This window comes from Simochromis diagramma, unplaced genomic scaffold (assembly GCF_900408965.1).
Source record: "Simochromis diagramma unplaced genomic scaffold, fSimDia1.1 OVJJ01000419.1, whole genome shotgun sequence".
In the NCBI taxonomy this organism is placed as follows: domain Eukaryota; kingdom Metazoa; phylum Chordata; class Actinopteri; order Cichliformes; family Cichlidae; genus Simochromis; species Simochromis diagramma.
Genome location: NW_024387244.1, coordinates 2,993,018 through 3,006,825, shown reverse-complemented (window position 1 = coordinate 3,006,825; position 13,808 = coordinate 2,993,018). Strand labels below are relative to the sequence as shown.

Genomic DNA, 13,808 nt, shown 5'->3' with positions numbered 1-13,808 from the left:
TGCCATCCATCATCTCCAATCAAACGCTGATCCGGCGTTTCCTGCAGTGCTGATTGGTTAATTTACGATTAGGGCGGGCGCATTCTTGCTGTCCGCCAGGCAGCAGTGACTTCAGTATTTTGCCGCGAGGAGCTCGTGGGACAGATGAAACCCTCACCTGGAGCTAGACGGTCGTCCACGGGTAGGCTGCACGTTTCTCCAGCTGTGTAATTGTGTGTCTGCATGAACTGCGTTAGTGTTGATGCTAGCCTGGTGGTGCATTCCCTATGTACTCCCCAAATTTTAGTACTAACCCTGTGGCTGGTCCACTGTTGAGAGCTGAGTAATGGGTAAATGAATCAAACCCTCCTTAAGACCCACTGAGAATTACACTAGCATTTTAACTTTAGCTCTTTTTTTTTTATTCTTACCTTGCAGTGCACCTGTTTAGACAAAGGCTGTCCAACCGTTATGAAAAGCCTGAAAGCAAAATTTAAAAAGATTGAGGTAAGAGCCATCTGTTGTGTGGCATCTTGAGTTTTACAGGTGCGTATGTTTTAAAGGAGCACACCTGTCTGATATGCTGCTTCAAGTTATTTGGTTTTTAAATGAATGTTAAGGTGTTGAACTGGACTGTGTTATGTAGTCATTTATGCAGTCCCAGGTTGCTTTCTGTGTGTATGTGTAATGGGGGGCAGTGGGATTTGGTGTCACTGAGCAGCAGGAAGGCAGGACTGTCTCCAGACTGCAGCTGTAACCAGAGATCTCAGGTAGCCCTCAATTATTCACATGTACCTGCACACACACACATGCACACACAAATAGCTCCTATTATCCTGCTGTCATCCTTTTTCACATGAAAGCTGTTTAAAATGTTAACTTTACTTTTTAAATAAGAACCAACAGAGAATTATAGCAATCCTCTACACGATGCAGTGTGGTGTATTCAAACTGATAGGCTGCACTGAAAGTTGCTGGTTTATCTAACTAGACCTACTTGTGTTAGCATTTTCATGGTGGTGATGCTTTTAGAACAATTATAGGCTTTTCTTTGTGCTGTATCACCCTGACTTAGTGGCAATGAAGGTTACCTCTTTAGGTGAGACTGTGTGGAGTATAACTTAACACTCCAAGAGGCCAGATAGGTAAAATGGCTAGTTCGGGCTGTCCTGTTTTTGTGGTTTGTACCTATTTGTGTTTGTGTGTCTTGCTTTTCTCCCGTTCCCTATAAATGACGTCCCAAACCTGCAGAGCAGCGTGCAGCTTGTCCAGCTCCCTTTTCCTGTTTTTGCTGAGTCCTCACATCGCACAGGCCCTACTCTGAAGCTGCAGAGGCACAGATCTGTGACGCTGACGCCAAGGGGTACTGTTGGAAGACCTGGCAAAAAAAAAAAAAAAAACTAATGAAGAAAAGAAATGAGGTGGCTATAGAGAGGAAGGCACAAGAGAAAATGTTAGGTTAGAGAAAGGAGGGCAGTGAGGAAAGGAGGGAGAGTGTGTGTGGTGCAGTGGATAGACTGTTACGACTCTGCTAGCAGCTGGAGCAGGACGAAAGGATGCTGTTTTAAATGCGGAGAGGGAGGACAGAAAATAGCTGTGTTATGTGTACGTGCGTCACAGTTTATGTGTGACAGTCCTTCGTTTTCACTGGAGGTATGATTTCACAAGAGCATAAATTCTCTGGTAGGTAGAGCTTTGCTGTGTTTTTGCTCTGACCTCTAAAGGGTAGCTTAAAGAAACTTAGGGGTAGCTGATTTTTCTTCTCGATCATTTGGAGTGTGTTTGTATTGTTATGAAGCCAGGTGGCAGTGTGTATTGTCTGATAGGAAACACTGCGGTGGCTTCGTATACTGTAGCTGTATTTAGTTGTGTGTGACACCCTGTTAGCAGCATGGATCCTCAACAGCCTGTTTATAGCCTGATGAAGAGGTTCTGTCCTTGTTTCAGCCTGCTACCGCTGCCAGTAGGTATCACATAGAAATATAAGTGATTTTTTTTTGCTTCCGTAGTTTATAATATTTCTGTATTTAAGTTATTTTGCATAAACTATACAATTGTTGTGCTCTGTTGTCTTTACTGTGTTTTTCTTTTCTTTACTGGATCATTATCACTAGTTGTTGCCCATTCTAACTGCTCCATATTTCTCAGTCATCTGTTGTGTTGAATGGCAAGAGAAGTGGTACGGTATCAGTTTTCGTGGTGACCTGTTCTCTGTTTTGGCCCCCTCAGAGTCAGGACTGGAGTAAGAGTGATGAAAGGCTCTTGCAGGCTGTGGAGCAGAATGAACCCGATAAAGTCTCAGCTCTCATTGTCAAAAAAGGTCTCTGTCCTACCAAGCTGGATGCTGAGGGCAAGTCGGCGTAAGTTGAGTGCCTAAGTCTGCTGTGCCTTCAACCCTGTTGAAAATTTGTAGCCAGGTAGTACCAGGAAGTCAATCAGTTCAAATGAACTCTACCATTTATGCCAAGAAGAGTGGTCAAATATCAGCTAGACCTGTGCCAGAAACTTACCAACAGTTACCAAAAAGTGCACCTTAGACAAAAAACTCTGGGGAAAAAAACTGTCCAAAGAAATCATTAAAAACCTTAAATTACCATCACATTCATGTCCATAATTAGGGAATGTCAATCTATGACCACAAGTGTAAATAAAAGTAACTAGAATCTTGAGCTGAAACTTAACTGATGAGAAGGTTCACTAATTGTGACATTTTGCAATAGAAATGCAGATATAAAAGCCATTTTTATTTTTATCCTCTCACCTGTAAGATGTGGTGCCATGTCCTGTTTCTCCTGACAGGTTTCACCTCTCTGTATCCCGAGGCCGGCTAGATTGTCTGGAGGTTATCATCTCTCATGGTGCAGACATCAGCGTCACCGATGGGGCTGGTGAGGGATTTTATTAAACAGAAACATAGTTGTATCCTGTAAGCCACTGGGCTGTTTATAAAATACATGTAACTGTCTGACTCCAGGCTTCAGCGCCCTTCATCTTGCAGCCAAAAATGGCCAGTCTGAGTGCTTAAAGAGACTGTTACAGGTAAAAAAAAAAACAAAACCCAACAATGACACCATAGCTAATCAATTAATTATTGAAATCATTAATAAAAATAATGGCCATTATTTTAAATATTTATCCGGTTACCAATGATGCGTGCTTGTTTCCTCTAACAGGAACGAATGGCGGTAGACTGCACGGACAGCATTGGAAGGACACCGCTCCATCTTGCAGGTCGCTGTTACAGCATAAAATTATTACACCAGTTTATTTAATTCCATAACAGTTTGCTTATAACAAGATTTTATTGATCGTTCTGTTTAGAAATTCAGTTGAATTTAATCATGTCATTGCAAAACGTACTATATGCAAACTTTTAATTGCCCGAACGCCGGTTATACTCACAGCGGTCAGTGGTTGCATGTCCTGCACTGAGACCCTGTGGGACTTTAAAGCCAATCTGGATGCCCAGGACACTGTAAGTTTGACAATTTAGCTGTTTGGTTTGCTGTTTTTGCTGACCAAAAATTAATTTTATTTATTTTTATTTATTTTTTCAGGACGGGGCCACCCCTCTGATATTGGCAGCCCAGATGAGTAGAGTGGAACTGTGTGTCTTTCTATTGGGTCGAGGTGCAAATGCAAACATACAAGATAATCAAGGAAGGTAGTGAACCGTTATTGATAGTATCCCAAATATTGTTTTCCTTGCATGGCTTGGTGAGGCAGTGGTATGACTGCTTGGGCCTTCATTTCCTGTTTCTTGAAATCATTATAGATGCAATGACTGAAGTGTCAAACAGGTTGGAATTTCACATCAATAGAAAGTGTCATGAAACCACTAGAACCCTCTAGCTAAGCTAGAACAAAAATAAAATCTCTCCAGGATTACTCCCACAGCAGTCTGGGTCTGCAGAAAGGATTCCCATAGAATTACTCCAGTAGTCGAGAGATTTGGAGGGATGCAGGTCAGGATCTCCAGCTGGGGCAACAGCTTTCGGGTTGGCTTTAGATGGCCCCTTGGAGAGGATTACTAGAGAACAGTCCTCGGGTTAAAATTAACAAGGGAAAAGACACAAATTTGGCATAAAATGAAAAACTGCAGTATTTTCTGCTTCATATTGAGTATCCTGCAGTGCGTTTGTTTTTCAAAACACATCCTGACTTTTATAACTGGAAACTTTGAACAAAATGAAACATTGCGCCCTTTTTTTAGCATATTTTATTTTGCAATGATTGACATGCCAAACGAGATAACTCTGCACAATATGTAAGTGAAGGCCTGGAAAGAAATAAACATTCTCTAATACTTCTGTAGTTTCTTTTTGTATTGCATTCCTCATCGTAAGTATTTTTTTTATTGCCTTGTAATTATATATTGTGTGGGGTCACAGGTCTGCGTTGATGCTGGCCTGTGAGAGTGACAGCGTTGAGACTGTGGAGGCTCTGCTGAGAGGTGGGGCCAACACACAGCTGGTCGACGGCCTCGGACACAAAGCTACCGACTACAGCGTAACCACAGGCAACCAACGTATCATTGAGATGCTGCAGGATGGAGTACCTTCAGGTATGAGGCCCAAGTCTTCTTTCAGTAGTGTTTGCATTTGCTTTTGTTCTAAGATCTCAAAAGACCTGTCTCAGTAGTGCAGCTCAGATAATCAATCAAATTACTGAATGTTTGGGAATGGTGAAAACACAGCTACTCTGATCCCCACTGTAACACATGGTACACAGTGACTTTCCAGAGATAATCAGACCCAGAGTATGGTTTGAGTTGCTGTGATGTTCCAGATCCAGACGTTCCCATTGGCCTCCTTGGAAAACAACTGTAATAGAGGGAAGTGGATCAGAAGGACAGCTGGGCGTGATTGTAAAGTGGGGCATAAAAATGAAAAAGGCTGCTTCCGCTTTTATCTCTCAACAAAGACTTTGCTGATAGGCTACATGGAAAACAGATGTTTGACTTTTTTTGAGAAGATGAAGGAGGTAATTTGGTGTGCACATGATGCCTGACCACATCGGTTCATAATAATTTGAGAGATTTTCATAGATTTACTGCATAATACATGAATGGCACCCATGTAAACTGCATATTAGAAAGCGATTTCAGGGCATTGTCTGCATGTTTTTCTAGCTGTTTTCTGAGTCTCTGTGCACATGAGGTTTAAGTGCTTTAATGTTTCTTTCCCTATGCATACATAGTCTCTGAGGGCGCAGGGGAGGAGGTAATGTTGCATATTCTTGTGCTGCATCACTCCTTCCATAAATGAGATCATGGCTCACTTTGGCAATCATATTGTGCATGTTTTCCAATATGAGGTCATTGTTTTTTTTTTTGTTTTGTTTTTTTTGTGCTGCTTTCTTTTTGTTGGCTTTCTTTCTCTTTAGTTGGCGACCTTTTGTCTCATCTTGATTTTCTCCATTTTTTCCCTTTTGTTTGTTTTTTAAGTTGAGTTTGATCTTTGCTTGCTTGTTATCACCCTCTCACCTCAATGCAGCCTTCTCAAACCCCCTCAGCCGCTTCATCAGTGCAAGGGGGGACTACCCCCCGCAAACGGAAAGCTCCTCCACCACCTCGGTCTCCTCTTCAGGTACTGTAAGAAACATGTTAGTGGGCACGAAACATTTCTCTGTTCAGTGTTGTCAGTATCTCCTGTACCCTAAACATGAAGTGATATTAGTTTAATAGTTGAGAAATGTTACACCTGAGATTTTCTTTTGATTGACTGTAGGAAATAAAAAGATGTGAATGAATTTTTAGTTTACAGCTCCACTTGGCACTCTGAAAGAATTGGCAGGTGTCCCTGTTTATACCAATTGTACCATCATTTCTTTGGTGAAGTCTCTAAGCTACAACATTGCTTCTCAAGACATTAACCGGATTGTTTATTGATCTGTGTGATGTGATTCTCTTGATTATTTTTTTTGCTGATCTCAAAGATGCAGGGTGTGCCACCTTCCCAAAAGTCCCAGAGTTCAGCTCCTCCTGCCCACTCTCCAGAGCCCCATCAGTCCCAGTCCCCACCTCCCTCTCCCCAGCCTCAAGAAACCCAGCAGTCACCCCAGGTTAGCACTGTAATGTTGGCTCTTATTTGGCTTTTAAGGGTTTCTTCCTTTATCTTAACATAAAAGGCAGACTATTGTTGGTTTAATTATTTTGTGTTGGGTTGTTTTTTGCTTGTTTTGTTTTAGGCTGAAGACGAGGAGGTGTTTGAGGAGATTCGGCGGCTGCGACTGGAGAGAGGCCGTCTGCTCCAGAAGATCAAAGCCTTAGAGCAGCAGCAGCAGAGTGCCCTCTCTGCCTTGGAGGAGGTACTGAACAAGAGTCTCCTTAATGCTTTGCGTGCACTCCCTTATTTTGTTTAAACCTTGAGTGATTGAAATTGTACTTTCTGAATGCAACTGCAGTGGCCAATATTATGTGTGTTTGCTCACTAGCTTTCCCAACTAAAGAAACGTCTGGAGGAGGCAGAGGCAGAGAGGGACAAACTGCTTGAGGAACTGAAAGCAGTCCATGGTATTGGGGCGAGTGACTCTGAGGACCTGGACGAAATGCTGGACTTCCCAGGTATGCGATCCAAGTATTTGTGAGCGTTCCCGTCCCTAGCACAGAGCGTGCATGCGCTTCATGCCGGTGTCATTGCTGTGCCACTTGGGTATTCTTACATCTTTCATGTCAGGGAGTCATGCTGATTTATTTTTGTCTTTGTTTCTTTTTAACTTTCGCTCTAGAAAAGCTGCTCTCCAAGCGCTCCAGAGCCTCCCCTGCTCAGGATGAGGCCTCTTCTCAAACGGACATTGACTCAGTCAGCCCCTCTCCTGCCCCTGCAGACCCAGGAGCTGTTGCTGAGCTGCATAAACAAATAGAGGAACTTACTTCCCAGAATGCTGAACTTGTTCTGAAAGTTCAGGTCAGGCAGCATAAATGCATAAATACACAGCTAATGCATAAGTACCTACTCTCACACATGCACAGACACCATTTTCATGCCTTCATTATGTTGGCTCATTAACAAAGATAAATTGGTAGTCAAAAGAGTATTAATTGGTTTCCTGGCAGGAGATGAAGATTCTGTTTCAAGAGTTGCTGAGTGTCCTTCATTCAAGCATTAGTCATGACCACTTAAACTTTGGGATGCTTCACTTTGGTGCACTAATGTACCCAGGCAGTTAGTTCATTTAGGTATAAATAGAACACAGCAACATCAGATGTAGACATGGAGGCATTTTGCAGGCGTTCTATGCTGACCGGTTCATGCTAGTTGAAGTTAATCAGAGCTTATTAGTGCTGACGGTTTTATGAAGCATTCTGTTATAGTGTGATTGTTCATTCCCCACTGGAAACATGAAAAGTCCAAACTCAATAAAGACTGAAATAAACTGAAGTAAAATTGAATTGAACTGGCAGTATATGCTCATGTGCTCACACTGTCACAAAAACGTGGTACTCTAACGACACTACCTGAATTTTCTGTGCACATTCTGTTGGGCTCACATATTGAAGCTAACTGAGTTTTTAATAAGCTGCTATAGTTTCACCTCTGTTGTGTACAGATGTTGGAGATGTTCGAGAAGGATGACACAGACATGCAGACCTCCAGTTCGGACTTTGTCCCTCTGGTTCAGTATGAAACCCTGAGAAAAGAGTATGAAACCCTTCAGGAGCGCTTCTCTCAGGCCCAGGCTTCAGCAGAGGCTTCAAGTGTGGAAGAGCAGCAGTAAGAATTTATTTGAAATGCTACCACTTCAAACTAGAATCACAGGAAGAGTTCCCGTTCACTGGCTCTGGCCTTCGTTCTAAAATGTGCTTGTTTACAAATTGAGTCCTCGTGACATAAGGTTTCATGACTGCTGTTGCATCATGTGTATTATTTTTCTTTGAAAAAATATAAAACCTCATCTGTGTTGCAGCTAAGCAACAAAACACTTCAATAATACACTGAGAAAGTGTTATCTAATTCTGAAGCAGTCACTCATTTACACCCTTGTTTGTTTAACAATAAGCTGTATGTCACTTGTTTTCATAAAGGCTAAATATTTATTTTGTTTTTTGTTTTTTTTGAGGACATCACCTTGTGCGCTTGTTGTTTTCTGTAATAACTAAATGTCTGACTCATATGAATCTAGCATGTTTTCTTAATTTCACTTCAAGTCTCTGTTGTTTTGCAGTGATGATGAGCGCTCTCAGGGAGGAGCTGCAGATTCAGAGAATACAGAAGCTCTGAAGGAGAAGCTGCGTGAGCTGGAGGAGCAGTTGGCCTCTTCCAAATCTGAGCTGGAGGAGCTAAAGGAGCAGATGCGTGTCGGGGTGCTTTCTGTGGAGTGTGGTATAGGGGATATTGCTGCAGCAGGTGCTGGGGCTTCAGAGGAGGGCCCGAGCCAGGAGGCAGAGCAGCTGAGAGCCAGGGTGACAGAGTTGGAGGAGGAGCTTTCTAAAAGAACGGGTGAGGCTGGGGGTCAGAGCAATTCGGACAGTGACATAATCAAACAGCTGACAGAGAAAGTAAAGGAACTCCAGGCTGCTCTGGCCCAGAAGGAGTCTACAAAAGAGGAAGAGGAGAAAGAAGACAAAATAGAAGATACAGAAACAGTGAAGTGCCTACGTGACAACGTTGCTAAGTTGGAGGCAGCCCTGGCAGAGAGCAGGTTATCAGAAAAAGATGGAGGCGGAGCAGGAGATGGAGATCAGGTCCATCGCCTTCAGGAGCGTTTGCACGAGCTAGAGGGAGAACTGAGGAAATGTGTGCCCCGCTCGGAGCTGGAGGAGGTGCAGGTGAATCTGGGACTCCAGTGTGAGCAGCTGGCGAGGGAGAGGGCGGATGTGGCTAGAAGGCTCAACGATGCCCTCCTGGAGCTGGAGAGACTCAGACCTCCACCACACGGAGAAGAGGAAGATGAAGAAGATGAGGAAGAGCATTCAGAGAGTTCAGAGCCCTCAGTCATATCAGGTACAACTGATAATGCGGTGTCATTTTGCATGAGTAGAAAACCATTGTATTTAGTTCACAGGTTGAGTTCATGTGTTATTATTTGTGCCTCTGTCCAATCAGAGCACTCCAGACGCACCTTAGCAGCAGTGAGAGAAGAACTTGAAGTAGCGAGGCAGGAAGCAGCTCAGGCTCTGGATTGTCTGTGCGCCGAGCGAGAGAGCCGGGCACAGGACGCCCTGCAGCTGAAGGACACGGTGCCACTTGCGAAACATAAAGAGGCGCTGTCGGCGGTGTCAGAACAACTTGCTCAGACACTGCAAGAGCTCCAGGAAGAAAAAACCCTTCGGGGCCATGCTGAGGAGCAGGCTGCCTCACTGGAGGCTAAACTGCAGGCCATGCAGGATGCCATTCCCAAAGAGGAGCATGAGAAAGTCAAGGTCAGCAGAAATGTACAAATATGATAATAACAGCTCAAAAGGTCAGTGATCAAAAGTAGCTGATAAGGCCGGGCTCTTCTTAAATATGTTAAATATAGACTCAGCAGAAGAAGCTTGTTGATAAATGGAAGGAAAACCATTTCCTCCTGTTTTAAAGGACAGGTTCACATTTTTTCATCACCTTAACTCACGTGCACAATATACAGTAATAAGTTGCTGTAATTGTTCTGTAAAAAGCTAATTGTGAGTGAATCTGCCTGCAGTGAAAATTAATACATTTTATCTGAAGCATGAAACTTCAGGGCCTGAATGATGCCTCCATTTTTTCCTGAAAAATCTTTAATATTAAATACAACGAATTACAAAATGGGCATTTGCAGTTTCTTTAAATTGTTTATTGAGGTATGGAGAGAAGTAAGAGCTGTGCACACGTGCTTTTAGTTGACTTCTCCTTCTGCTTTTAATTTTATTCAGCCACAACTCTTAAGCAAACAGATCCCTTGTTAATGAACCTTGCCATCTTGCATATTATTAAATGGCATATGATGATAATAATAATAATAATGATACTGATATTGAATTTCCAAATTTTAGAAGTTTGTTTTAAATGCACACATGGTCAGACGGAATAAAACTCTTCAGTTAATCCTGGCTCGTCTCACAGGCAGAGCTCCAGCACGCCCTGCAGGAAAGTGAGAGCGGTGCAGCAGCAGCTCGGGATGCTCTGAGTGAGAAGGAGATGGAACTGAGAGAGCTGAAATCCCAGAAGGCTGCAGAACAGGGTCTGATTTCTAAGGAGGATCACGAGGCCCTTCGGCTCTCTTTGCAGGCTGAGATCAACGCCGTCACGGCCCGTTTCAACGATCTTACTCGTAAACACGAGAAGACCTGCACTGAGGTCTGTGTGTCTATGATATTATGTGAGACCTTAGATGTTATTGTTTTGCAACAGCAGCAGTAGCTGTGGGCCTTGATGCCCTCCTGCCTTTCTTTACATTATCCTACTCCATTACTTCTGTACTTCTTTTTGCTGCAATGACCCATCCTTATGTGTACTGAGTCATGTACTAAATTTGCTTGTCCATCCATCCATCCATCTTCATCCGCTTATCCGAGGTCGGGTCGCGGGGGTAGCAGCCTAAGCAAAGAGGTCCAGACCTCCCTCTCCCCAGCCACCTCCTCCAGCTTGTCCGGGGGAATACCAAGGCGTTCCCAGGCCAGCCGAGAGATATAATCTCTCCAGCGTGTCCTGGGTCTGCCCCGGGGCCTCCTCCCGGTGGGACATGCCTGGAACACCTCGCCCAGGAGGCGCCCAGGGGGCATCCTTGCCAGATGCCCGAACCACCTCAGCTGGCTCCTTTCGATGTGGAGCAGCAGCTGCTCTACTCTGAGCCCCTCCCGGATGGCCGAACTTCTCACCCTATCTCTAAGGGAGAGGCCAGCCACCCTTCGGAGGAAGCTCATTTCTGCCGCTTGTATCCGCGATCTCGTTCTTTCGGTCACTACCCACAGCTCGTGGCCATAGGTGAGGGTAGGGACGTAGATCGACCGGTAAATTGAGAGCTTCGCTTTTACACTCAGCTCCCTCTTCACCACGACTGACCGGTGCAGCGTCCGCATTACTGCAGCCGCAGCCCCAATCCGTCTGTCGATCTCCGGCTCCCTTCTCCCATCACTCGCGAACAAGACCCCGAGATACTTGAACTCCTCCACTTGGGGCAGGAACTCATCCCCGACCCGGAGTGGGCACTCCACCCTTTTCCGGCTGAGAACCATGGCCTCAGATTTGGAGGTGCTGATCCTCATTCCCGCTGCGTCACACTCGGCTGCGAACCGCTCCAGTGCGAGCTGGAGGCCCTCACCCGATAAATTTGCTTGTGCACTACCAATTCAAAATATAACAAAACAGCAGAAAGCAATACAGCTATCCTATTAATTTAAGTTTTTATTATATATTTTTGCATTTAACTGATTTTAATTGCTGTAAAAAAAATTAACTTCCCAAATGTGGGATAAATAAAGTACATCTAATCTCATTTTAGGGACGCTCCAAATTGAATTTTTCTTCACATCTGCTGTTGCATTTAAATAATAAACTAAACGGCTAAATGCAGAGATTTTATTTTTTATTAAGAGGCAGGATGAGACTGTTGGTATTATTTGTCTACTGCAGGTATTCCAGGTACAAAGGGAGGCACTCTTTAACAAGAGTGAGCGGCAGGTCGCAGAGTCGCAGCTCGCCACAGTTCAAAAACAACTTGCTGAACTACAAGCCCAGTCAACCCATATCCAGGAACTCCACAAAGACATCCAGGAATCGCAGAGCCTCGTGAAAGAGAAGGACCGCAAGGTGAGATGCTAGCTGTTCATGGAGTTCACGGCTGCTCTTGAAGAACAAGGTTGTGAAAAGCGATGTGTTCAATATGTGTGCAGATAACAGAGCTGTCAAAGGAGGTGTTCCGACTGAAAGAGGCCCTGGGTGCTCTCTCGCCTCCTCTCGGAATCACCTCTTCCTCCTCATCAACCCATCATGGTAACCCTGGGCAGCAAATGGCTCTGCAGAATAGGATTGCCATCCTCACTCAACAGCTCCAGGTGATCTATTAGATTCAAAGGGAAAATGTACTCATAAGTCTGGACGAATAAAAAGGTTTTGAGTGGTTTTTCATTCTAAATGTTTGGATAGATATAATTGATCTGAGGCCAGCAGGGAGCTTATTCAAATGAACACAACCACAATAACTGAAGTCAGCTTTTAGTGCACTTGGATCTAATTCTGGGAACAGTTAAAAGATCTACACTTGATGACTGGAAAGGCCTGACTGGGTTGTAGACAGATTTGTACTGTAATATGATAATGATATTGTCCTTTTTTTGCAGGATTGGGAGAGAAAGCACAAACAAGTGGTGACTGTATACCGCTCACACTTACTGGCAGCTGTGCAGGTCAGTTCAGTGCACTCAGATGCACAACAATTAGGACTGAAATGGAAATTTGTTGAGAATTTGTTTGCGTGTCTGTGTCTACTTTGGATCACACAACCGCAGTCTTTGTATAATTACATCAGGTGCGTACACATTGTTGACCCTGTTGTTCTGACTTTTTAACCCTCAGCTGTAAAAGACAGAGTACTGTAGTCATCCTGCCAGGCAGGCAACGCTAACACACACGTTTATGAGTGTGATAACTCCAGAATGATGCAACATAGGAGTTTCAAACTGATACAAAGGTGTATCTACTATAAATCTCGGACAAATTTAGATCTCAGTGACCTTGACCTCAAGGTCAATGTCAAATTGATACCAAAGGTATATCTAATAGGAGCCTGAGGGGTACCACTGGCTGCCGCCTGTATTTTTCAGTTGATTTATCTAGATCACAGTGATTTTTAGTGTTCATTGTTCATTTGTTATTACCTTTTGGCGTGCTAGCTATAATTTATTGTTCTATGTTGTTGAGCTGGCTGCATAGTTGCTTACCTTTAATGCTTTTAGCAGGTAGGAATTGTCTTCTTGATGCCTCTCTTAAAATGGGACAGTTCTTGTAATGTTTAGTTGGTGGTTAACATTGTTTTTCTGGAAATACAACTATCTTGGACTGCTATTTGCAGTATCGGTTACCTTTCATTTCAAGATGGCATCATCGTCTGTCAACAGGGTCGCATGGATGAAGAGGTGCAGCATTTGCTACTCCAGATCCTGAAGATGACACACGAGGGGCACTGAAATTTAGAGCATCTGCAAGTTTCTCTCAGCTCCAGTCCCCTCTACAGGGCAGCATAGCAGCTCTATCACAGCAGCCTGTGGGACCAGTACCCAGTATAAAGCCAAATACAACTGATCTGTGGTCAGGTATAGCTGCATGCTTGTAATGTAGTAACCCAAACAACCGATAGAAAAATGGAACATGGAGTGCCTTTATTGTGTAGTATGTGAGGAGTTTATGAAAGCAGAATGTGAATGTGACAGAGTGGATATTTAGACGATACCAGATGCATTGATTTGTTTTTTATATAATAGTTTTAATTAAAAAAAGAAGATAAATTCTCTGCAGTTCACTGTGTTCTTTTTAAAGTGATCCATCAAAGAGTGTCGGTTGACTGACTCTGGGCTTAACTGTGGACCCGATACATTAGCACACAAATATAGGATCCATTCCAGTAACTATACTATGGAGTGTGCGAGGAAAAATGCATAGTAATATGTCAAATGCATATTTAAAACACTAAGGGTCCTTATTTTACAGTATGTAAGCCAGCATGCTGTTCTGGCCATCCTGATCCATGACCCTCTGCAGCAGTATACACATACATTAAGGAAGCTAGAGATGCAATATTTGAACCAGCTAATATGCCTGAAATACGTGCATACAACCATTTATACTTTGTGAGGATAAAAACACTGTGTAAACAACTTTCAGCTGCTTCCTTACTCACAAAAAGTTGCACTGCATTTTTGATCATCC

General features: G+C 43.6%; 1 protein-coding gene across 3 annotated transcripts; it reads left to right on the top strand.

The window, feature by feature from the left end:
- The first annotated feature begins 77 nt into the window (after nucleotides 1-77).
- ankrd24 (ankyrin repeat domain 24) lies at nucleotides 78-13,387 on the top strand. Of its 3 annotated transcripts, none has more exons than XM_040052635.1 (22): nucleotides 78-181; nucleotides 418-486; nucleotides 2,209-2,339; nucleotides 2,779-2,867; nucleotides 2,954-3,018; nucleotides 3,153-3,210; nucleotides 3,384-3,454; nucleotides 3,537-3,643; nucleotides 4,371-4,543; nucleotides 5,494-5,567; nucleotides 5,917-6,042; nucleotides 6,169-6,288; nucleotides 6,415-6,544; nucleotides 6,709-6,887; nucleotides 7,531-7,694; nucleotides 8,146-8,924; nucleotides 9,027-9,343; nucleotides 10,008-10,241; nucleotides 11,517-11,693; nucleotides 11,777-11,938; nucleotides 12,224-12,289; nucleotides 13,001-13,387. In XM_040052635.1, exons 2-22 carry the CDS (start codon nucleotides 451-453, stop codon nucleotides 13,067-13,069), a joined length of 3,327 nt encoding a protein of 1,108 aa, XP_039908569.1. In that variant the 5' UTR covers nucleotides 78-181; nucleotides 418-450; the 3' UTR covers nucleotides 13,070-13,387. The 3 variants fall into 3 exon arrangements, with proteins under 3 accessions (XP_039908569.1, XP_039908570.1, XP_039908567.1); XM_040052636.1 differs by lacking the exon at nucleotides 78-181 and adding an exon at nucleotides 188-329; XM_040052633.1 differs by lacking the exons at nucleotides 78-181; nucleotides 418-486 and adding an exon at nucleotides 525-1,942 and having other exon boundaries at nucleotides 5,923-6,042.
- Nucleotides 13,388-13,808: the final 421 nt, after the last annotated feature.

Bases quoted from the DNA above. Each gene is read 5' to 3' on its own strand.
- ankrd24 (XM_040052633.1), top strand. From the start codon at position 1,871: ATGGATCCTCAACAGCCTGTTTATAGCCTGATGAAGAGGTTCTGTCCT. The intron at 6,043-6,168 runs GTTAGCACTGTA...GTTTTGTTTTAG, and splicing joins AAACCCAGCAGTCACCCCAG to GCTGAAGACGAGGAGGTGTT. The intron at 6,545-6,708 runs GTATGCGATCCA...CTTTCGCTCTAG, and splicing joins CGAAATGCTGGACTTCCCAG to AAAAGCTGCTCTCCAAGCGC.